General features: G+C 34.9%; 1 protein-coding gene across 1 annotated transcript in view; it reads left to right on the top strand.

Moving 5' to 3' along the window:
• Positions 1-25,387, top strand: part of CDC25C (cell division cycle 25C) — a gene marked incomplete at its 5' end in the record, with an annotated part of 30,552 nt that extends 5,165 nt beyond the window's left edge. Inside the window, 6 exons of the mRNA XM_031949303.1 lie at positions 18,056-18,157; positions 18,568-18,630; positions 19,222-19,320; positions 19,736-19,869; positions 20,482-20,593; positions 24,875-25,387. Of these exons, the coding sequence (XP_031805163.1) occupies positions 18,056-18,157; positions 18,568-18,630; positions 19,222-19,320; positions 19,736-19,869; positions 20,482-20,593; positions 24,875-25,027 (663 nt within the window). The remainder of the gene's footprint in view (positions 1-18,055; positions 18,158-18,567; positions 18,631-19,221; positions 19,321-19,735; positions 19,870-20,481; positions 20,594-24,874) is intronic.
• Positions 25,388-26,208: the final 821 nt, after the last annotated feature.

Raw genomic sequence — 26,208 nt, 5'->3', positions numbered from 1 at the left:
TACAAAAGGAAGGGTTTAAATTAGATGGCCTCTGAGATCTCTTCCAGACTTAGATCTATGACCCTATGACCCAGAAAGCTCCATTTCTCATCTATATGATCTGACTTAGATAAAATCTTTAGTTTTATCAATTCTGAATTGTCATTAGTCCAGAAATTGTAGTAACAAATATATAGAGGGTTTATGCTCAGAAGGATTTTATCATGAATCCTTATATTTCCTTAAGGACTTAAGATTCACTTTACAAAGTTAATTACTTATTAACAATGTTAAGACAGATTAAACCTTTGTTTAGATGTGTTGTTTTTGGTGAGGTATGAACTTTCTTTGTTCTGGATATCATTGAGTTAACTCCATCTTGAAGATGAACTTCACTCCAGGGTAAGAATTTACATCAGAGGAGCTGTATAGGTCATGAAGGGATGTAGGATCCATTGAAAAAAGGGGCCAGAGACCTATATTCTCTTCCAGACTTATGGTTCCATCCTGGGGTGGAGTCCCTGCATTCTCCACAAGGGAAAAGACACTCAGAGTTGCTAGAGAGCCAACTCTTGCCCACCATATTCCTCTCCCTGCACTTGCACATACATGAAACTCACAGTATTAAGAACATAAACCTGTTTCTTTCTTCATATAGTGGATTGCTCCATTACTGTTCCAGCATCTGGTCCATAGCTTTCCCATTGCTGTTCCCTTGCTGCTGAGTCCAGTTCCTATAGCCTCCTTGGCTAGGTTTATCGGAGGCTTATTGACGCTATTGCAGACCAAATGATCTCTTAGTATATATGGGAACTTGTAGGGACCACATGGAAATAAAGGCTTGCCTCCAAGGACCTGACTCCTTGTGACTGGCTTCTCTCTGTCTCTCCAGGCAAGTTTTGTCCCTTTTAAAAGGTTATATCTAAAGGTAGGAAGTTTGCTAAAGTTATACATTGCACATGTTTTCAGACCTTTTCAATGTATTATTCAGTTGTGCTGATTTTTTTTTTTTTTAATATTTTAAAAAATACTCTTATATGGGATGAGTCTCTGGGAGAGAGAGAAGATAGAGATAGAGAATAGGGATAACAATGATGATAGAAGAAGTAGAAGACTTCAATAAAAACTTTTTAATACTTCAGTGATGAGATAATTATTGGACAAGTGTGATTAATTCAGTGATCCTTAGGACTAAGCATATTCATACCTTCTCTTAGAAACAGCATCAATACCAAAAATAAGGCTCCATCTGTGTAGAATTAACCTCAACAAAGAGTTAACTTTATTAAAAGAATCTCCATTCCTCCTGGGGATGATCCCTACATATGTGTAGTATACTTCCAAATAGTTCATACTATATCCTCTAATTCTATTTATTTCTTCAAATCTTTGAAAAGAAGGTTATGTCTAACAGTTTGTAAAATGCTAGAAACCCTGGAGTGTGTGCCATGGATAGTTGTCGAATAGTTTTACTTTCTATTCCAACTTCATACTCTTGGCCAATGGATTCCGTGGTGTAACTTGACAAGTACATATTGGGTACCTTGTGTGTGCATAGTTCTTTTTTTTTTTTTTTTTTTTTTATTTAATAGCCTTTTATTTACAGGATATATACATGGGTAACTTTACAGCATTAACAATTGCCAAACCTCTTGTTCCAATTTTTCACCTCTTACCCCCCCACCCCCTCCCCTAAATGGCAGGATGACCAGTAGATGTTAAATATATTAAAATATAACTTAGATACACAATAAGTATACATGACCAAAACATTATTTTGCTGTACAAAAAGAATCAGACTCTGAATTATTGTACAATTAGCTTGTGAAGGAAATCAAAAATGCAGGTGTGCATAAATATAGGGATTGGGAATTCAATGTAATGGTTTTTAGTCATCTCCCAGAGTTCTTTTTCTGGGCATAGCTAGTTCAGTTCATTACTGCTCCATTAGAAATGATTTGGTTGATCTCGTTGCTGAGGATGGCCTGATCCATCAGAACTGGTCATCATCTAGTATTGTTGTTGAAGTATATAATGATCTCCTGGTCCTGCTCATTTCACTCAGCATCAGTTCGTGTAAGTCTCTCCAGGCCTTTCTGAAATCATCCTGTTGGTCATTTCTTACAGAACAGTAATATTCCATAATTTTCATATACCACAATTTATTCAGCCATTCTCCAACTGATGGACATCCACTCAGTTTCCAGTTTCTAGCCACTACAAAAAGGGCTGCCACAAACATTCGTGCACATACAGGTCCTTTTCCCTTCTTTATAATCTCTTTGGGATATAATCCCAGTAGTAGTGTGTGCATAGTTCTGCTTATCACTGAGGAGGATATAAAACAGTTTTAAGATGTAGACCGTGCCCTTGAGAAATTTAGTGTTCAGATAATATATATTATTGTGTTGTGCAGATAATATATATATATATATATTCACATGAAATAGTTAAGCAATATTTGCAAAATTAAGGAGGGAGTCATATATATAGGCATATGTGTTTCACTTTATTACAAAGATATTGCATTTTTTTTTTTTTTTTATAAATTGAAGGTTTGTGGCAATCTTGCATTGAAAAAGTCTGTCAGCACCATTTTTCCAGCAGCATGTGCTAAACATCATTTCTCTGTGTCACATTTTGATAATTCTTGAAATATTTCAAATTTTTCCATTACCATTATATTTATTATAGTGGTCTGGAATCAGTGATCTTTGATGCTACTATTATGATTTTGGGTTTTTTTTTTAGAATTTGCTGATAATAGATACATCTGGTATTTTGAAAGTGTAGAAAGGTAGAAGTAAGTTTGGATTAATTAGCACAATACATTAAGTAGAAAGCCATTAGAAGGGGGGAAAGAACAATGAAAGCAAGCTTTTAATTGTGTGTATTTTTTCCTTTTTAAAAAACTTATTTAGTATTCTATTTTTTCCCAGTTACATGTGAAAACAGTTTTTAACAGTTATTTTTAAAACTTTTGAGTTCTAGAGTCTCTCCTTCCTGATCTCCCTTCATTGAGAAGGCAAGCAATTTGTTATAGATTATGCATAGAGTTATGCAAAATATTTTCTATTAGTATGTTGTAAAAGGAAACAAAAACCAAGAAAAAAATAAAATAAATACCTCAATCTATATTCAGACACCATCAGTTCTTTCTTTAGGGATGGACAGCACTTTTCAGAATAAGTCTTTTAAAATTGTCTTGGATCATTATATTGCTGAAAATAGCTAAGTTATCCACAACTGATCATTTTACCATATTGCTGTTACTTTGTATAGTAAATTTCACTTTACATCAGCTCTTGTAAGTCTTTCCTGGTTTTTCTGAGAGCATTCCCTTTATCATTTCTTTTTTTTCTTTTTTTCTTTTTTTTTTTTTTTTTGGTATGCAAGCAATATATTTTTCTTGATTATCCTTATTTCTTTTTAAAAATTTATTTTATTAGCAGTGGTTACTAAAACCATCTGGTATTGGCTAAAGAAATAGACTAGTTGATCAATAATGAGTTGGTTCAAAGGAAAAACAGTCTTTTAATAATTAGTTTTGACAAACCCAAAGACCCCAGTTTTTGGAACAAGAACTCATTATTTGACAAAAATTGCTGGGAAAATTGGAAATTAGTATGGCAGAAACTAGGCATTGACCCACACTTAACACCGTATACCAAGATAAGGTCAAAATGGGTTCATGACCTAGGCATAAAGAATGGATTATAAATAAATTGGAAGAGCACAGGATAGTTTACCTCTCAGATCTTGGAAGAGGAAAATTTATGACCAAAGAAGAACTGAGATCACTATTGACTACAAAATGAAAATTTTGATTATATCCCATTGAAAAGTTTTGTATAAACAAAACTAATGCAACAAAGATTAGAGGAAACAATAAACTGGGAAAACATTTTTACAGTCAAAGGTTCTTATAAAGGCCTCATTTCCAAAATATATAGAGAATTGACTCTAATTTATAAGAAATCAAGCCATTCTCCAACTGATAAATGGTCAAAGGATATAAACAGACAATTCTCAGACGAAGAAATTAAAACTGTTTCTAGCCATATGAAAACATGCTCCAAATCATTATTAATCAGAGAAATGCAAATTAAGACATCTGAGATACCACTACACACCTGTCAGATTGGCTAGAATGACAAGGAATGATAATGCCGAATGTTGGAGGGGATGTGGGAAAACAGGGACACTGACACATTGTTAGTGGAATTGTGAACACATCCAGCCATTCTGGAGAGCAATTTGGAACTATGCTCAAAAAGTTATCAAACTGTGCATACCCTTTGATCCAGTAGTGTTTCTACTGGGCTTATACCCCAAAGAGATACTAAAAAAGGGAAAGAGACCTGTATGTGCCAAAATGTTTGTGGCAGCCCTGTTTGTAGTGGCTAGAAGCTGGAAAATGAATGGATGTCCATCATTTGGAGAATGGTTGAGTAAATTGTGGTATATGAATGTTATGGAATATTATTGTTCTGTAAGAAATGACCAGCAGGATGAATACAGAGAGGCTTGGAGAGACTTACATGAACTGATGCTGAGTGAAATGAGCAGAACCAGGAGATCATTATATACTTTAACAATGATACTATATGAGGGTGTATTCTGATGGAAGTGGATTTCTTTGACAAAGAGATCTAACTCAGTTTCAGTTGATCAAGGATGGACAGAAGCAGCTACACCCAAAGAAAGAACACTGGGAAATGAATGTAAACTGCTTGCATTTTTGTTTTTCTTCCCAAGTTATTTATACCTTCTGAATCCAATTCTCCCTGTGCAACAAAAGAACTGTTTGGTTCTGCACACATATATTGTATCTAGAATATACTGTAACCTATTTAACATATATAGGACTGCTTGCCATCTGGGGAGGGGGTAGAGGGAGGGAGGGGAAAAATCGAAACAGAAGTGAGTGTAAGAGATAATGTAAAAAATTACCCTGGCATGGGTTCTGTCAATAAAAAGTTATTAAAATTTTTTTATTTTATTTTTAAAAATAAAATAAGAAAAAGAAAAACAGAAAAGGAATAAAAAACAAAAGAGAACATTGTCATGTGCCCAGCAGAATATCAAGGAGGATTCAAAATAATATAGTAGCAAATTCCTGGTTCAAGAAAATATATATTTTAGAAGAAATTATATTCATGAGTATTCATCTTTTCTTTACTTCATAGTAAATTGTTATTTTGTTCTCTTCTGCATATTTTTAAATTTTATTCTTTTTGTCCCTTTTTACCACCCCCAAGCAAGTTATAGTTAAGAAAGGATATATTTATGTAGATATATGTAGTTATATACATACACACACACACACACACACACTCCTCCATATTCACACACACATCTTTTCTATCCCTGCAGACCCTTTAATTCTATTCTTTAACTTGTCTTGCTATTATTTAAAATTTACTTAACCTTCCCTTACCCATGGATTCCTCCCTTGTCTTCTTCCCTCACCGTTTGCTTCCCCATCTGCCCATTCTTCCCCTTTTTTTTCTTTATAGATTTTAGAGGGTGCTATACCCTTCATAGTATATGTAGTGTTGCCTATTGAACCCATTCCCTATGTAAGTAGGTTTTAAGAACTACAAGCCCTCCTCCCCCCTCTAATGCTTTTATGTCTATTCTTTCTCTGTACCTTATTTATATAACATAATTACTATTTTTACCTTCACTCTGCCCCAATATTTCTTTGCTACTCTATTGTTAATATCAATCTCAAACATATGATACACATTGCCCATGTTAAAAACAAAACAATTTGTCCACGTTGAGTTCCTTGAAATTGATCTTTGATATTGGCTCTTATATGTTAAATTTTCTATTAAGTTCAGATTTAGTTGATATAAAGTCTTGAAAAATCTGCAAGTTTGTTGATTGTCCATTTTTTTCCTCATTAAATATCATAGATAATTTTTCTGGACATGATATTTTTGGCCTCAGGCCTAGTTCTTTGATTGTCAGTAGAGATGATTCCAGGACTTACAGTCTTTTGTGACTGCTGATAGGTCCAGTACAATTCTAATTATAGCTTCAGCATATTTGAATTGTTTTTTCTTGTTTCTTGCAAAATTTTCTCTTTGATCTGGGATTTCAAAATTTGCCAAAAATATTCCTATATATTTTCCATAAAGGATCTCATTGAGATGGTGATTGGTAGATTTTTTTTTTCTATTTCTACTTTTCTCTCATGCTATATCATTCTAAGACAATTTTCTGGGATGATTTCTTGCATTATTGTGTCAAGGTTCTTTTTTTGGTCACAACTTTCTGGCATTCCTATTATTTTTATATTTTCTCTTCTTGATCTGTTTTCCATATTTGTTGTTTTTCCTATAAGATGTTTCACATTCTGTTCTATTTTTTCATTCTTTAGAATGTTTTGTTATTTCTTGGTCTCTCAGTGCTTCACTGGTTTCCCCTTGCCCAATTCTCATCTTGAAAGAGTTATTTTCCTTTTTTAGACTCTGTATTTCCTTTTCTGATTGGTTAACTTTTTTTTTTTCATAATCTTGTTTTTCTTGGATGGTTTTTTTTTTTTTTCTTTAATGTTTCTCATTTGACTTTTAAATTCTTTTTTTAATTTTGAATTCTATAAATTCTCTCTGGGCAGGGAACCATTTCACATTACCCTTTGGGGTAGAAGCTTTTTTTACTTCAGTGTCCTCCTCTGAAGATGAACTCTGGCCTTCCTGTGTAGTAAATTTCTATGGTGGATTTTTTTCTTCTTTGTGGTGTCTTTTTTTTTTTTTTTTTTTTTTTTTGCTGAAGCAATTGGGTTAAGTGACTTGCCTAGAGTCACACAACTAGGAAGTGTTAAGTGTCAGAGGCCAGATTTTAACTCAAGTCCTTCTGACTTCAAGGATGGTGCTCTATCTGCTGCACCAACTAACTGCCCCATGGGTTCATTTTTTAAAAATAAGATTAGTGTAAGCACCTCTAATCGTGGGGTGAAAGGATGGTCCCTCTAACTTGACCTGAGCTCTCTCCTCTGACCAGGAACCCTAAACCAAGAGTTCCACTCTCCAGAAAGTACCCACAATCAGCAGCATCCCTGCCCTACTCCTGCTCTCACTGGGTGAGCTAATTCCTTCCTGCTCAGAATGGAATCCCTGTAGCACAGATGGTGGTGACATTCCTAATTAGCCAAGGTTTCCTCAGTTTTCCCTGTACTCAGACTCTGACTCCACAGGAGGAGGTGAAAGTTTCTGTGGTACATGCTAAAGCTTCAGCCAAATCCAGCTAGTTCCAAGGCTCCTTACTTGATGTTTCTGTAGAGCTAGTCCAGAGGTATTTGCACTTTCCACAGGTTAATCGCTTGCCTGGGGTCTTTCTTCAGATCTTCTCTTGCTGTATCTGGAGAACCCCTATTTTCTCCAAGTTGGCTTGATTTTTCACCAGTCTATGTTTGCCCTGAGGTGCAAATTTGTTCTCTTTCTGGGGGAAATCAGGAGAGCTTGAAATTTAACAACCTACTCCACCATCTTCCCAGAATCCTCCCCTCTTTGTCATTTTTTTTTTTTTTTTTTTGGCTGATGCAATTGAGGTCAAGTGACTTGCCCAGGATTACAAATTAGGAAGTGTTAAGTATCTGAGGCCAGATTTGAACTCGGGTCTTCCTAACTTCAGGACTGGTGCTCTATCCACTGCATTACCTAGCTGCCCCTCCTCCTCATTTTTTATAGCACAATTTTATTCTATCATAACCATATACTAAAATTTGTGTAGCCATTCCCCAATTGATGGGCATCCTCTCAATTTCCAGTTCTCTAACACCAGAAAAGAGCTGCTATAAATATTTTTGTACGTATAGTTTCTTTTCTTTTCTTTTCTGTCTTTTTTTTCTCTTTTGAGATACAGACCTAGTTGCAATATTGCTAGCAAAGGGTATACCTTTGGGCACAGTTCCAAATTGCTCTATAGAATGATTGAATCAATTCATAACTCCAACAGTACATTAGCATCTCATTATTCCCATATCCCTCCAACATTTGTCATTTTCCTGTTCTGTTCTATTAGCCAATCTAATAGATATGAGGTAGTACCTCAGAATTGTTTTAATTTGCATTTCTCCAATCAATAGTAAGAGGATTTTTTAAAAAAATGTGGCTATAGATAGCTTTGATTACTTTATCTGAAAACTGTTCATATCTTTTGTTCATTTATCAATTGGGGAATGGCTCTTGCTTTTTTATATTCAGTCCTCCATATGTTTGAGAAATGAAGCCTTTATCAGAAAACTTGCTTCAAAATTTTTTTTTGCAGTTACTATTTTCCCCAATCCTATTCCTACCCTCCCATTTATTCTAGTCTCTCTTTTACTCTGTCCCTCATCAAAAGTGTTTTATTTTTGATCACCTTCCCCCTTTCTATCCTCCCTTCTATCACCCTTCCTTTCTCTTATCTCCTTCCCTCCTACTTTCCTGTAGGATAAAATAGATTTATGTACCCAATTGACTATATATGTTATTTGTTCTTTGAGTCAATTCAGACATGAATAAAGTTTATTCACTACTTCTTACTTTATTTCTCTTCCCTCCCCTTTATTTTTTTTTTTAATTTAATAGCCTTTTATTTACAGGATATATGCATGGGTAACTTTACAGCATTAACAATTGCCAAACCTCTTGTTCCAATTTTTCACCTCTTACCCCCCCACCCCCTCCCCTAGATGGCAGGATGACCAGTAGATGTTAAATATATTAAAATATAAATTAGATACACAATAAGTATACATGACCAAAACGTTATTTTGCTGTACAAAAAGAATCAGACTCTGAAATATTGTACAATTAGCTTGTGAAGGAAATCAAAAATGCAGGTGTGCATAAATATAGGGATTGGGAATTCAACGTAATGGTTTTTAGTCATCTCCCAGAGTTCTTTTTCTGGGCATAGCTAGTTCAGTTCATTACTGCTCCATTAGAAATGATTTGGTTGATCTCGTTGCTGAGGATGGCCTGGTCCATCAGAACTGGTCATCATATAGTATTGTTGTTGAAGTATATAATGATCTCCTGGTCCTGCTCATTTCACTCAGCATCAGTTCGTGTAAGTCTCTCCAGGCCTTTCTGAAATCATCCTGTTTTCCCTCCCACTTTAAAAGCTTTTTCTTATCTTTTATGTGTATGTATATGTGTAATAATTCACCCCATTCTACCTCTCTTACCTTTTCTCCCAGCACATTTCTGTCTGACTTAATTTTTAATTTTATTGTTTTAGATATCATTCCTTTCATATTCAATTTACACATGTACTTTCTGTCTATATATAGTACTTTTAACTGCCATGATAATGAAAAAATTCTTGTAAGTTATAAATGTTATCTTCCCATATAGGAATATAAACAGTTAATAAATTATCTTTTCATCAAGAATGTTTAATTTTTTATTGGATAGTCATTTTTTCTCCTAAACAGTTATACTCAGTTGTGCTGGGTAGGTGATTCTTGATTGTAATTCTAGCTCTTTTTGTCTCTGGAATGTCATATTCCAGTCCTTTAATGTAGAAGCTGGTAAATCATATGTTATCCTGATTGACTCCGCAATAATTGAATGTTTCTTTCTGACTGCTCACAATATTTTTTCCTTGACCTGAGAACTCTAGAATTTAACTATAATATACTTGGTAGTTTTCACTTGGGGATCTATTTCAGGAAGTGATCTGTAAATTCTTTCAATTTCTATTTTACCCTCTAGTTCTAGAAAATCAGAATATTTAGAATACCAATTTTCCTTAATAATTTTTTGAAAGATATCTAGGTTCTTTTTTTGATCTTGGCTTTCAGATAATCTAACAATTTTAAAATTATCTCTCCTGGAACTATTTTCAAAGTCAGTTGTTTTGCTAGTGTTTTCTATCTTTTGGTTTTGCTTTATTTAAAAATGTTTTTAATAACATCATTAACTCTCATTTACTCCTTTCTAATTTTTAAATGATTATTTTCTTCAATGCCTCTTTTTCCATTTGGCCAATTCTGCTTTTTAGGCATTCTTTTCCTCATTGACTTTTTGTACTGCTTTTATCATTTGGTCTAGTCTATTTTTTAAAGTGTTAGTTTCTTCAGTATTTTTTTGTGTGTGTCTCCTTTAATAAGCTGTTGATTTATTTTTCATGATTTTCTTGCATCATTCTCATTTCTCTTCTCACTTTTTCTTCTTCCTTTCTCATTTGATTTACAAAATCCTTTTTGAGATCTTCCATGGCCTGATATCAATTCATATTTTTCTTGGAGGCTTTGGATGTAGGAGCTTTGACTTTATCATCTTCTGTATGCATGTTTTGATTTTCCTATTCATCATATGATTTTTTTCCTGTTTGCTCATTTTCCAGCCTATTTCTTGACTTTTAACTCTTTGTTAAAGTAAGGCTTTTCTTTGAGGCTGGAAGATTACACTGTCTCAAACTTCAGAGGTTTTGTGTAGCTATGTTCAAAGATACTTCAGTTCTTTCAAAGTGGTATGATTTAAAAAAAGGTGTGTGTACTATTCTTCTGGCCTGTACTCTGTTCTGTGAGTGACCAAAAGCACTCTTTTCTGCCCTGGAACTGTGTTGAAGGTTCTATGGCTTCAAACTCTGGTATGCTAGTGCTCCTCCTTGCCCTAGGACTGCCATCCAGGATTATGGTCCAGACCTGAACAGGAATAAAGCAACAGAGTCTTGCCTCAGTGCTAGCAAAGAGATACCTCTATAATGTCCTTCTGAGCAGTTGTCTGATCTGTTTACCAACTGTGAGCTGGAAACTGCTGTCACTTCTGATTCAATGGTTCCCCAGGTCTGTTCCTGGTTTGTTTGGGCCCAGTCTGTGTTGACCTAGCCTGTGCCTGACTATGTTACACCATCACCCAGATGTGACAGCTTAGCTTAGCTTTCCTGCTAAGCTTCTAAGTTGTTTTTGGCTGGAAAATAATTTTACCCTATCCTTTTGTGGATTCTGCTTCTCCGAAATTGTTATATAACATTTTTAAAGTGTTCTGAAGGGTGGGGAACTCAGGTGAATCACTGCCTTTTCTCCACTATCTTGGCCACAAATTTTTATTTAGTATTACTATATGATGTCTATACTCTTTTTCAGTCACAGTGTTTACCTATTTCAATGATTTTTACATTTTATTTTTCTCAGCCTTTTTTTCCAAGTCACTTGTTTTTGCAATGAGATGTCTTATATTTTCTTATATCTTTTGGTCTTTTGATTTTGTTTTGATACTTTTTGTAATCTCATGGAGTTATTGGCTTCTTTTTGATCCATTTTAATATTTTGGGAATTTGTTGAGTAAAATTTTACACCCCTTTTGCCAGTCATTAATTTCCGTTTTAGTATTTTCTTCCATAGTTCTCATTTCTCTTCCATTTTTTTCCTTCTTGTGCTCTTGTTTTATTTATTTAAATTTTTAAACCTTTTTTTTTTAAGTCTTCATATTTTCAATTTTTGTACCCAAATGTGTTTTTTTCCCCTTTTTGAGGATACTTTAGAGTCATTTTCTTCTTCTAGATTTGTGAACTGAGTGTCCTTGTCACCATAATAGCTTATCATGGGATTCTTTTTTGATTTGCTCATTTTTCCCATCTTAGTCCTTGATTTAAAATTTGATGCTAGGGCCAGACTTTGTGCGTTTCTGAAGGGAGTGTCTGGGATGGTCCTATTGTTGGTTTCTTGGATTATTGTGTATTGCATTATTCCAGGCTCCCAGGGTCAACCGAAGCTGGGATCCTGCAAGGTTCCAGTGCTCTCAATATCATTTGATCATGGAGAAAGTCTGTGTATTGTTCCCGTGGACTAAACTCCAAGTTCTTGGCCTAAGTTTGGATCTAAGCAGCAGTAGGCTGTTATATTAGTCACTGTCAGGGAAGCTTTGCTGGTACAGAGTGACAGAAGTATAGGTTTCACTTTGGTTCCTGCTTTTTCTTCTGAAGGCTTTCACACTGGGCTAAAAGTTGGAACTGAGTCCCTACATCATTGCTACTTGCTTCTGAACTTGCTCCTTTGAGTGTACAACCCAGGATCTGCCGTTACTCAGGAAGAACTTCTCTGGACACAGGTTTCTTTCTAATTACTCTGAATTTGTGAGTTTGATCTAGGTATTGATAAATAAAGCTGTTAATTGGCACATTTCTGTTTCTTGTTCTGAGGTGTTCAGTATGAGTCTTGGACCTCCTCTTTCCATCATGCTCAGCTTGTCTTGCTATTTAGTGCTTTGTCAATGGGCTTCTAATCAGATGCCAACCCTATTGATCACAGACCCTTCTATCTGCCTCCTTCTGCTTACCTTGGCTGGAAAAAATTACTCACTTGTATTTTTTAAAAATTATTTCTCCTTTGGAATTTATCCTGATAACATTTTCTAGCTTTTATTGGAAGAGATCTAAGAATGAGCTCTGAAATTTATTTTCTTGTATTTCTTTTTCTTATAAAAAGAATGTAAAGAGAAACATCTGATTAATTGAAAGTTCTGGCTAATTTAGTTCAATTCAAGACATATTTATTAGGTGCTTACAAAAACACAAAGTACCGTATATTGGGTACAAAGAGTATATAGTCAAAATTTTAAGTTGTTCTTTTCCTTGAGAAACTTAAATTCTGCTGGAATATGCAACCTGTCAATATAAATTAATTTTAAAGACAGCAACAACAACTAGAGAGATTGTAATAAGCTTTAAATAGTGAGTAGCATTTGAGTTATCTTGAAAAAACATGGGTAAGAAGTCAAAGAGCATAATTCAGCCATAAGTACTGCCTGTGCAAAGGCATAGCATTGGGAGATGGAATGAAAAATTCACAGAACAGTATTTGACTGAAAAATAGAGTGCATGAAGGGAAATAATGTGATGAAAAAAGTCTGGAAAGGTAAACTAGAGTTAATTTATGAAGGTCTTAAATGTCAGGCTAAGGAAATTATATTTTATCTTAGAGGGACAAAGGAACTATTGAGGATTTTTTAGTAGGGAAGTTATGTAGACAGACCTGTGCTTTAGCAATTTGGTAACTGTGGAGAACTAGAGAGAAACGAGGAGGGAGACCAATTAGAAGGTTATTTCAGTAGTTCAAGGAAAAAGTAATAGTTTAAATTAAAATGATTGTCATGTAAGTAACAAAGTTGAAGGTGTTGTATAGGTAGAGTTGATAAGAGTTGACAACTGATTGTATTTGACATTTGGGAATAGGAGAGAAGATTCAGGGATGACACTGAGATTGTACACCTGGGTGACTAGAAAAATACTCTCAACAGAAATAAGGGAAAGTTTGACCGAATAGAGAGTTTTGGTGAAATAGAATGTGGTTTCTTTTTGGACATGTTGAGTTTGAAATTTTGATGGGACATCAAAGTGGAGAAGTCCAATAGGCAGTATATAGGGCAAGTTTGAAATTTAAAAAAGAGATTGTATATGAATATATAGATGTGTGAGTCATCTGTCTATTGATAATAACTGAATCTCTGGCACCTGATGCTACCACCAAAGAAGAGAATAGAGAGGAAAAAGAGAAAAGGGGAAAGAATCTTAGGGACATCTATAGTTGGGGGCAGGAGATAAATAATGATTCTTCAAAAGAGATTGTGAAGGATCAGTTGGGTAGGAGGAAAGTGGAAAGCAAGAAAAAAATAGTTTCATGGAAGTACAGAGACAAGAAAGGACAAAAAGTTAGTTAGCAGTGGCAAAAGCTACTGAGAACTTATGAAGAAGGACTGAGAAAAAGGTCAATGATTTTAGCAATTAAGAGATCATTGGTTAGGACCAAAATCAACTTCTACATTTAATTTACTACCAATAAAATTATCAAGGACATTCATGAAAGTACTTGGCAAAAATAATAAAATTCATTTGGAAAAACAAAAGATATAACATATTGAGGGAAATGATGAAAAGAAGGTAAGGATAAAAGGGGAATAATACTTCTAGACCTCAAACTATATTATGAAGCAACAGTCATCAAAAACATCTAATCTTGGTTTAAAAATGGAAGGAGATCAATGGAATAGACTACACAAGGAAGAATCCTAAACACTGGAACTCAAAAACTAGTGTTTGATAAAGTGGAAAACATAAATTACCTAGGAATGAAGTCCCTATCTGACAAAAACTGATGGAAAAACTGTAAAATAATCTAGCAGAAATTGGATTTAGACCAGCACATTGTATTATTATTCTCCACCGTACATTTTGTACTGTGGACATATTACCTTAATAGTAAATATACTTTTTTTTTAAATTAGAAGAGAAACAGATCATATACTTCCCACAGGTCTGAGTAGAAAATGGATTCCATTTTATTTTTATTTATTTATTTATTTTTTGCTTGCTGAGGCATTTGGGCTTAAGTGATTTGCCCAGTGTCACACAGCTAGGAAATGTTAAATGTCTGAGGTCACATTTGAACTCAGGTTCTCCTAACTTCAGGGCTGTTGTTCTATCCACTGCGCCAACTAGCTACTCCTGGATTCCATTTTTTAAAATCTTTTAATATTTTATTTTCTCCCAGTTACATATGAAAAGAAGGAAATGTATTTTTAACCAAATAAAAGATAGAGGCAATTACAAGGGTAAAATTAAATTTAAAAGCTTCTCTGCAGAAAAAACCTTGCACTTAGGATAAGCAGGAAAGTGGTCAAATAGTTTTTTAAAAAATTGTATTGAACTTCTCTGATAAAAGTTTGGCATATAACCTATATGAACAATTATAGCATTCTTAAGTTATCTTACATTCATTTTGGGTGCAATAAATTGCTAGGTCCTGATGGATAACTCTTCTCCTTTTAAGCAAATTAGAAAGGTCATGATATAACTGTAATGCTTCCCTGTGTTTATGGAAGCTGGGAGTTTGTTGATGTCCATTTATTTTTGGCTTCTTGTCCTTAGATTATGAAAACTAAGCATGATAATTATTAACTTCTCTGACACTGACAGTTAATATTTTGAAACATTCACAGTATGCACCTATCAGCTGAATCAAATACACAGAAAACCTTGAGAAGCTTCTGGTGAAATTTTAAAATTTGTGTTAGATACAGATATGCTGACTGAATTCTCTTACTAGTAACTGAAATAATTCTAAATTCTTGGCAAAATGATTCCTTTGTTTACAATAATTGAACTCCCTAGAAACATTGGGATATCTATCTGTCTTCTAGTATGACTGTCCTGTTTTTTAGTCCTCTTCAAAATCTTAACATCACAATTAGGCGAGTGTGTGAGAAAGGAGTAGTGGTCTAAAACCTCTCTAATCCAGAACTAGAACTGTTTTTTTTTTTTTCCTAGTATGTTTTTATTTGATTCTCTAGGATTTTCTAAGAATGCCATTATATCATATGCAAAGAGTGACAGTTTGGTTTCCTCATTACCTACCCTAAACCTTTTAATCTATTTTTCTTCTTTTATCGCCAAAGGTAAGATTTCTAATACAAGTGGACAAACTTGTTTCACCCCTGATCTTATTGGGAATGGTTATAGTTTTTCATTGTTACATCTGATGTTGCTGATGGTTTTAAATAAATGATACTGATCATTTTAAGGAAAAGTCCATTCATTCCTATACTCTCAAGTGTTTTTAGTAGGAATGCATGTTGTATTTTATCAAATGCTTTTTCTGACTCTATTGAGATGATCATATGGTTTTTGTTAATTTGGTTATTGATATAGTCAATTATGCTAATAGTTTTCCTAATATTGAACCAGCTCTACATTCCTGGTATAAATCCTACTTAGTCATAGTGTATTATCCTGGGGAAGATTTTGTGTAATCATTTTGGTAATATTTTATTTAAGATTTTAGCATCAATATTCATTAGGGAGATTGGTCTATAATTTTCTTTCTCTCTTTTCAACCTACCAGGTTTAGGTATCAGTACCATGTCTGTGTCATAAAAGGAATTTGGTAGGACTCCTTCAATCCCTATTTTTTCAAATAGTTTATAAAGCATTGGAGTTAATTGTTCTTTAAATGTTAGGTAGAATTCACATGTAAATCAATCTGGTCCTGGGGATTTTTTTCTTAGGGAGTTGGTTAATAGCTTGCAGAACTAGAACTGTTTAGAGAGATGCCAGAAACATATAGAATTTAGGAATGGAAACCTTTTTAAAACTGTTGGAAGACATTTCCAAGGGTCAAAAAGTCGATTTCTTCTTCAGACTATTTTGTATTTATCTATTTGTTTAGATGTTGGGTTCCTCCAGTAAAATGGAAATTCCTTAAGAATAGGAACTGGCTTTTCCCCCATTTTATCTTTTTATCCTTAACTTCTACTCAGCATCTTAACCATAATAGGTACTTTTAATAAGTTTTATTGAATGGTACCTAAGTCATTCCCATCAAATCATCGTATATATATATATATATATATATATGTATATGTATATATATATGTATGTATATATATATATGTATATATATATGTATATATGATTTTTAGCTCTCAGACCAATGCAGTGATATAAATTTTTATAGAAAGCACTTCTTGTTCACATGCTGAAGTTTGACTATTTCTTCTTATTCTATTTCCCTGATAAAAAGTTCTGTATCCTTCTTAGAATTATTTTCTGTAATAAATAGCCTAATATTTAATTCATTAATGCTTCCACAGTCATAAAAGTCATTCTCTGGTGATTTTTAAGTTTTTAAAGCTTTTTTCCTATTTTAAAATTTTTATACCACTTTAATTTCCAAATATATCACCTGCTAAGATAAAAAAGAGAAGGGGGGAGTGGAGAGCAGGTGAGCATTACTCAACTCATCAATAGAATTTGACATTATAGGGTAATGTTCCACATAAGTCCCCATCTTTAGTCTCCATCATTGCCATACCTCCTCCCCACAAAAAAGATACTCAGATATATTTTCTCTTCTCTTTTTGAGGACAAGCTTGATCATTATAATTAGACAATGTTGGGTTTTTCTTTGGTTGTTGTTCTTCCCATGTACATTGTAGTCATTGTATATATCCCCTTGATGGGATATAAAATCTTGATGATTTTAACTTTATATCCAAGTAATCTAATGGTTTGCTTTGTGTACAAAGTTCTTTATATACTTCTTTTCCACTTTTGCTCTCTCCCTCCCTTTTCTCATCTTCCATTTCAATTAGTTTGGATATATAATTAGAAGAGGGAAGGGAAGGGAAAATTCTCCTCTTTTTCACTTTCTCAAAAAGAAATTACTACAAGAAAGTGTCTCAAAAGAAATCATTAAGCAGAAAGTAGCAACCAGTATCCATTGTTTACTGCTATTCTTTGATGACCCCACTTTTTCCTTTTTTATTGGCTTCCTGAGCTCTCTTGGATTTTTTGATCCTTTCATTGTCAGCATCCCAGCATTCCATGAAGGAATTGGTCTGGAGCTTTCTTTTCCCTATAAGGATAGACTTGTTTGTGTGAGGCAGTGTGCTGAAAGAGTTGGCTCTTGATTGAAGTGGAGATGGAAGCTCATGGCATCCCAAAGCAGATTAAAGGGAAACATGTTACAGCAATAGAGGAGGAATGAAGCTTGCCCAAGGGACTTGACATTCCTGAGCAGGTATCCATGAATAAAAGCTATTTGTACCATTCCCTACAGTAGTTGGACAAGGCAAACTTAAAACGACTGGAAGAAAAAAGACAACATGAACCAAAAAATGTTGCTCTGGTGTCAGAGAACTTGAAGAAGAAAGAATTTTAGCTTAGAACTTCTATTTAATTATTTTCTCAGTTTTTACAGGATAAGAATTGCCTTGGACTATTTTCTTCATCCATTCCTGCTCTTATCCATTGCTTTTCCCTATCTTTGTCCCATAATTTCTTTTATCACATCCTAGTGTAATAAATGTCAGTATTAAGTATAATTTTTTCCATTACATTCTTAGAAATACTATAGTCACGCTAATCTTACTTTCTAAGTCTACTAGTTAACTAGAGATCTTTGGTAAGGTACCACTGGAGGAAAACATCTTAGATTGTGCATGTGAAGTGAGGAGGATCCAGTTTTATACGTTAAAATGCTTTGGTAGAGAATGATTGCTAAGAAGCCATGTACCTAAGTTCTAAATCTGCTATAGTTAGAAATAGGAGGTTTTTTACTTTTGTTTTTCATCTTTAGGAATCAGATGTAAAGAAGACAGTTTCATTCTTTGATGCTAATGCCATTCAGATCTTGGGGGAAAATTCTGACCAGAGGCAGCTGATAGGTGATTTCAGCAAGGTGAGTGTTCTTTCCCCATTCTGGGCTTCATTCAGCCACTTTGGGATGGGATATTTTCTTCTGCCCTAAGAGAAGAGCATTCACATTTATGAATGAGGGACTGTGCTTCATGCCTAGTCTTTCACATGCCCCCTAGTGATAGGATGTGGGACCTGTGATAGTGAGCAGCCTAAAAGTGTCAGTGCAACACCAGGCTCACTGGGCTTTTCTTATGAGACACCTTGCCCCATGGAATTGGGGAAAAGAGGGATGGTCAGTGACTTATTCTTTTGAGAAACCATTGAGGCACTAGGGAAATTTAAAAAGGAAAAGTCTAAGGGTTAGTGAATTTTTGATTCCACTAGGTCATATTTTCACATGTTTGAGAAGCATGGTAAACTTGATTTCCCTTCCATTTTTCATTTTCCTAGGTGTACATACTACCAACAGTGACAGGAAAGCATCAAGATCTGAAGTACATTAACCCAGAGATGGTAAATTTGCTTTTGAAGATGGAAGGTGTTCATATGGGCATTCATCACTTCCCATTTGTCTTTGTCCCTTTTAACATAGTCCTTCTAGCCAAATAAACTGGATTGGAGCGTTTCTAATTAATATTCTCTAATCTTAACACTTTCTTTTGGAGGCTAAGGAAACTCCCTCCTTCCTTTCTCTTTTCCTTTCAAAGACAGTCATGGTTTCTGAGTCACTGACATTCTCAGTAACTTGCCTGTTTTCTCCCAATTGTTTTACTTTTTGAGGTATCCAAAGGAGACAATTCTAATGGTTGCCTCTAGTTGGCCAGTTCTTCCCTTGCTTGGCTTTCTGCCTCAGAACAAACAGTTTCGGGGTCTTGCATTTTCTGTATGGTTGCTTGTTGTACTGCAAAAGTACCCATCACTGTCTTCTCCTGAACAGCATGTCCTCAAGGGAGGTTAGGCCACTGAAACTTCTTCTGCAATACATCGTCAGAAGGCAAGACTTGTGGGGGCTAGGGCAGGACCACACACCAAAAAGGCCATTGCCTCACTTCTTCAAAGTAACTACAATGACCAACACATTTAATCATTATTGCTCCTTTGCAGGTGGCTGCTCTGATATGGGGGCAGCTGCAAGACCTGATTGAGAAGTTTTATATTATTGATTGCCGTTACCCATATGAGTATCAAGGAGGTCATATCCAGGTAAGAGCACTGGGTAGACATCCACAATTGGGTAGGTGTATATATGTGGAAGAAGGACTACTATAGGAAAGCTCCATAGCAGGAAACAGTGAGAATGAAAAGGGCAGAAATTGTATATTTAGATATCATGAGGTCCTGGATAGTCAGAACTGAGTCCTCATGCTATCTTAGTGCCAGAGTAGCAATAGTCTTAAACAACTATTTTACTATATGGAGACCAGTCTTATTCTCTGTGGGAGATTAATGTGAGTCGTTTCCCTGAGTCCTTCTCTGTTATTAGACTTGCTGATTCATTGGCCCCAGTAATATGAGGTAGGCCCAATTATCCCAAGAATGGTGGCTTAGGGGTTTCTAAGTGTCTGTGCTATCTGAAGAGTTTTGTGGAATCTGCTGTTTAGATTCTTTTCTTCTACAGGGAGCTCTGAACCTGCACAGTCAGGAAGAACTACATAATTTCTTCCTGAAGAAGCCTTTTGTCCCTTCTAGTACCCAGAAAAGAATAATCATCGTGTTTCATTGTGAATTCTCTTCGGAAAGAGGCCCCCGAATGTGAGAATGGGGTCCTGGGTGAGACAGAGCATTGGTTTGGGATTTGGTTCCCAAAAATGTCTCCATAGTTACTTGGAAGTCAGTTGATGGCAAGAATAAACATTCCTCCCCTACATAATATTACCCCATGTAAATATTCTTCCCCAATATCTTCTCAGTCCTTGAGGAGTGAAAAGGGATTGCGGTTACAGCTTAAGTTTTTTTTATTTAGAACATTCATGATTTAATCATTTCAGTCATGTTCAATTCTTTATGACATTATTTGAAGTTTTCTTGGTAGAGATGCTGGAATAGTTTGCCATTTCCTTCTCTAGCTCATTTTACAGATGAGGAAACTGAGGCAAACATGCAATTAGCATGAAGAAGAGGAATGGAGAAGTTGATTTTATTGCTTGAATAGTATAGAGGGTTTTGACAGGGAACAAAAAAATTGGGAATATAGCCCTGACACAAATAGTATGTAGAGAAGTGCAGAAAAGAAGGAGTTCTGATAATACTTTAGTTTGAAATATTTGAATCCCTCTCTACCTTGACTCAGGGCTAGGCCCATCAATCTCCCTCACTCCCTTTGATATGGCATCCCCAACTCTAGCTCTGGGGTTCCCTTTGAAGGTGCCGCTATTTAAGAGAAGAAGACAGAGCTCTGAACAAGTACCCTGCGCTATACTACCCTGAGCTGTACATCCTCAAGGGAGGCTACCGAGACTTCTTCCTGGAATATGTGGTAAGAGTATAGAGTACATGGAAACAGAGCAAGGTCTAAATATAGAAGGAACCAATTCCTGTCCCTCAATGAATCTCCCAGCATTTGGCTCCCATGTTCAGTCCTTAAAGAAAGTATATCTGCTCATTCTCTTAAATTTAGTCAGCAATTCAGTTCAACAAACATTTGTTAAATACCTGCTCTGTGGTAGGCACAGGAAATACAAAGACAGTACCTTTCCTCAAAGGGTAAGGTATTTGCAAAAGTAAGTATAATACAGGGTAGTTTGGAGAGGAACAGAACACTAGCAAATGGGAAGGGGTGGGGGAAGAGGGGATGTTAAGGAAGATTTAATGGAAAAAATAGTATATGTGCTGAGCACTGGAGACAAAGAGGCAAAGAGGAAGAGAGATTAAGCAAATTCTTCTAAGCAAAGCAAATGTTTTAGATTCATGGAGGCAGTAGATTGAAATACCAAGTTCAGAACAGCTGATGGTGCTGTTTGACTGGAATGAAGAGTACATATAAAGAAAAACAATGTGGGGGAAAAAAGAGTGGAAAGGGAGTCTGGAGCCAGATTTTAGACAGTCTTGAATACTAGCATTTAGCATAGTGCCTGGTTGTAAACTAGGAAAATGACAGTGCCCCAAAAAGAAATAAAGAGTGTTTTAGGAGTAAAGATTATGAATTTTATTTTGGACACACAGATTTTGATATTTTAATGGAATCTCCAGGTAGAGAGGCTTAGTTGACATTTTGACAATATAAGTATTCAGGAGAGAGAGTAGGGATAGATATATACATTTTTTAAAATATATTTTATTTTTTCAATTACATGTAAAGAGAATTTTTAACATTTATTTGTGTGCATATATATATGTGTGTATATATATATATATATATATATATATATATACACACACATTTATATATGTATAATTTTTCCAGTTACTTGTAAAAAAAACTTTTGAAACTTTAAATTCTAGATTCTCTCCTTTCCTTCCTCCCTACTACTCTCATTGAAAAGAAATACGTGAATTTATACAGAATATTTCCATAAAAGTCATGTTGCAAAAGAAAATATAAATCTTCACCACCACCACCCTCACAGAAACAAAACAAAACAGCACTGAACCTTGAAAAATAAAGTTAAAAAAAAAAAAAGCATACTTCAGTCTGTATTCAGGCACAAGCAGTAAGTATGATAGCATTTTCATCATATATCCTTCAGAGTGATCTTGGATCATTATAATGCTGAAAATAGCAAAGTCATTCACAGCTGATCATCGTAAAATATTGCTATTACTTTGTACATTTCATGAGCTCATGAAGGACTTAATAGATTTTTCTGTTCATCATTTCTTATAGCACAATAGTATTCCATCATAATCACATATCACATTTTATTCAGCCATTCCTCAACTGATGGGCATCTCCTCAGTTTACAATTCTTTGCCACCAGAAAAGAGCTTCTATAAATATTTGTATATATATGTCTTTTTCCTTTTTTTTTTTTTTTTTTAATTTCTTTTAGGAATCATGCCTAGTTGTGTTATTGTTAGGTCAAAGGATGTGTATGCATGTTTAACCTATATTTGGATTGCCTGATGTTTTAGGGAAAGGGTAGAGAAGGAGAGAGAGAAAAATTTGTAACATGAGATTTTCCAAAGGTGAATGTTGAAAACTATCTTTGCATGTATTTGGAAAAATAAAATACTATTTAAAAATGAAAAAAAAAAAAAAAAAAAAAAAGGATGTGTATGATTTTATAGCTCTTATCTTGTGATTATCTTGTAATTATTTATCAACTGGAGAATGGCTCTAATTTTTTATAAATTTGACTCAATTCCCTGTATATTTGAAAAAAGAGGCCTTTATCAGAGAAACTTCCTTCCAAATTCTTTTTACAATTACTATTGCTAACTGTGTTCCTTCTCCCCCATTTATTATATTCTCTCTTCTTTCATCCCGACCCTCCTCAGAAGTGTTTTGCTTCTGACCTCCTCCCCCAATATGCCTTCTTTCTGTTACCTTCCTCCCTTCTCATATCCCCTTCCCTTCCTACTTTCCTGCAGGGTAAGATAGAACTCTTCACCCATATTGTGTATGCTATTTCCTCTTTGAGCCAATTCTGATGAGAGGAAGGTTCACTCCTATTTCTTTCCCCCTCTTCCTCTCCACTGTAAAAAGCTTTTTTTTTTTTTTTTTGGCCTCTTTTATGGCAAATAATTTACACCATTCCACTTCTCCTTTTCCTTTTCTTCCAGTCCTCTTTCACTCCCCATTTTTAAAAAAAATATTATCCCTTCATATTCATCTTTCACCTGTGCCCTCTGTCTATATCTACTCCTTCAAATTGTCATAATAATGACAAAGTCCTTATGAGTTACAAGTTACATTCCATGTAGGAATGTAAACAGATGAATCTTATTAAGTTCCTTATGATTTCCTTTTTTTGGTTCTTCTGAGTCCTGTATTTGAAAATCAAAAATTTTAAAATTCAACTCTGGTCTTTTTATCATGAATGCTTGAAATTCCTCTATTTTATTGAATGTCCACCTTTTTCCATGAAGAATTATATTCAATTTTGCTGGGTAAGTGATTCTTGGTTGTAAAACTGGCATCACTGTCCCCAGAATATCAAGCCCTCTGATCCTTTAATATAGAAGCTGCTATAATCTTGTTTTATCTTGGAATCTTTCAGAAGATAATCGGTGGATTTTTTCAATTTCTATTTTAGCCTTTTGTTCTAGAATATCAGGGCAGTTTTCCCTGTTAATTTCTTAAAAGATGATGTCTAGGCTCTTTTTTGATTGTGGATTTCAGGTAGATCAATAATTTTTAAATGATATCTCCTGGATCTATTTTAACATTCAATTTTTAAAAATTTTGAATTCCAAATTTTTCTTTCTCCCTCCTTTCTCCCCTCCCTAAAATGGTAAGCAATTTTGTATAAATTATATATGTACAATCATGCAAAATATTTCCATGTTAGTCATGTTGTGAAAGAAGAAATAGAGCAAAAGAAAAAAAATACATATAAAAAAAGTGAAAAAAGTGCTTCAATCTGCATTCCAACAATTCTTTCTCTGGATATGGATAGAATTTTTCATCATCAGTCCTTTGGAATTGTCTTAGATCACTGTATTTGTAAGGTTCAGAGGATTTGCTGAGTATGGTACAATCAGGAAGTACAAAGGCCTTGAAGCCTGAGATCCCCATGTAATTTTCTGTGATCAGCACGGACCACCTCATGGGCAGGAGCTCTGATTGCATTGAGATCTGCATCATCTATGGGAGGTGTCTCCTTCTCTAATTGGCTGTGCATGTGACCTCATAGACCTAATATAAGTTAAAAGTGGGAGGAGTTTTACTAGAACTAAAATCTTAAGCTTGCATGACTGTTCTCCGGTGTTCTGTTGAACATAGAACCACCGCTCAATGAAATGGTGGCCAGATATCTCTGAAGACCTCTGATTGAGGTAAAATTGGTAAGAAGCACTATACTAGACAGGCCAGAGATTTATCTGAGGGCCTGGGAATTAGGAGTAGCTGGTAATAATAGTTTCTGGGTGGGAAACCACATGTATTTAGAAGAACTAAATCATTCATAATCAGATCAATACATAATATTGCTATTACTATGTACAGTGTTCTACTTATTTTACTTTGTATCAGTTCATGTAAATCCAGCTTTTTCTGAAATTGACCTGCTCATCATTACTTATAGCTCAATAGTATTCCATTACATTCATATATTATAACTTATTTAGTCATTCCCCTATTGATGGGTATCTCCTCAATTTCCAGTTTTTTCCTTTCTTTTATTTTATTGGGTTCTTCCCTCCCCCAATGTAACATTTACTTTCTAAATGTATAGATTTGAGAATTATCTGGCTAAAGGTGATAATTGAACCTCAATAGTAGTAGATGAGATCTTTGGGAGGGACCAGAGTGTAGGAAAAGAGGGGCCCAGGACAACCCAATATTGGGGTTTACCCATATTGTTAGGGAGTTGAATGCAGCCAATATGACTGAGAAGGAGCTTTCAGATGGGTAAGGAAAAGCAAAGTGGGAAAGATGTGTATTGAGGAAAAAACCATTAGGTTTTCTAGTTAAGAGATCCTTAATAAGACTTAGTTGAATGACTGACCAAGGAAATGGAGGAAATGAGCTAGCCTACTCTTTCTTAGAGTTTGGCTGTGAAAAAAAGATCTTAGTGGCCAAAGTTGGAAGCATAGAGCTGATTTTCTGCCCTTAGGTCTGGAAAATCTCTTAATGCTTTTTCTTGCTTTTCCCCAGGAACTGTGTGAACCACAAAACTATTGCCCAATGCATCATCAGGACCATAAAACTGAGCTTTTGAAGTGTCGCAGCCAGAGTAAAGCATGGACTGAAGAGCGGCAACTCCAGGAACAGATTGCTTGTCTCATGAAGAATGGGAATTCAAGTTGAGGAAAGAACTGTCATCATAGCAGTTACTAGCTCACAATGTGAACCCCAGAGAGGAAGTGACTTCTGCGGAAAATCAGCCCGATGGTTTACAGAAAAATACTCAGCTGTACAAATCAAATCAACCTATGTTCCAGTGAGAATAGGAACCTTCTGTATGGGCTATGTCCTGAAGGCTGTCCATCCTTATTTAGCTATAAAGTTTATAGTAATCAGAGAGAATTCTTCTTTTCCTTCTTTACTACATGTTTTTACCTCCTTCAATCAGCTTGTCTTCTCTACTTGAATTTCTTATCAGGCTTGAGGTAGTAAATTTTTTATTCTCTCTGAATTTTCCTTTCTCCCCATTTAACCAAAAAAAAAAAAAAAAAAAAAAAAGAGTTAGCAAACATTTTCCCTCTTTCATGTTCCACATGAATTGAGAATTATCTTGTTACTTGTGACATCCCAGCATGAACTTTAAACAGTCATGGTATGACTATATTCATTTATTATCTGCTACCCAAATCTTTGTCTCGCTCTCTGTGATCCATTCAGTAATATTTATTACCCCAAGCTCTTCTCTATCTGACATGTAAATTCAGAAAACATTGTGACTTGAGTATTGACAACTCATAATCAGATATACCCCTAACTGGACACAAAATCTTCTTAGACTTTAGCCAGAGATGGATATCATTCCAGCTTTCTATTCTTGTCATGGCCCAGCAGAATGAACTTCAAGAATTAGATTGAGTTCCCAGACAATCAAGTAAAGAGCTATTAGAAATAATCCACAACTTTAGCAAAGTTACAGGATACAAAATAAATCCACATAAATCATCAGCATTCTTATACATCACTAACAAAATCCAACAGCAAGAGATGCAAAGAGAAATTCCATTTTAAAAGAATTAGATTGAGTAATATTCTGGGAGCAATTTGGAACTATGCTCAAAGGGCTATCGAATTGTGCAAATCCTTTGATCCAGAAATACCACTATTAGATCTGTGGGTGGGGGAGAGAAGGGCCTCATTGTATAAAATATAACAGCTCTTTTTGTGGTGTCAAAGAATTAGAAATTGAGAGGATATCATCAATTGGAGAATGGTTGAACAAGTTGTGGTATGTGATTGTAATTGGATTTTACTTGTGCTATAAGAAATGATGAGTAAGTAGGTTTCAGAAAAATCTGAACTTAGAT

The sequence above is a fragment of the Sarcophilus harrisii genome, chromosome 2 (genome assembly GCF_902635505.1).
Source record: "Sarcophilus harrisii chromosome 2, mSarHar1.11, whole genome shotgun sequence".
Classification (NCBI taxonomy): Eukaryota; Metazoa; Chordata; class Mammalia; order Dasyuromorphia; family Dasyuridae; genus Sarcophilus; species Sarcophilus harrisii.
Note: the sequence above shows the minus strand (reverse complement) of the source record. Positions and strands in the feature narration are given on the sequence as shown.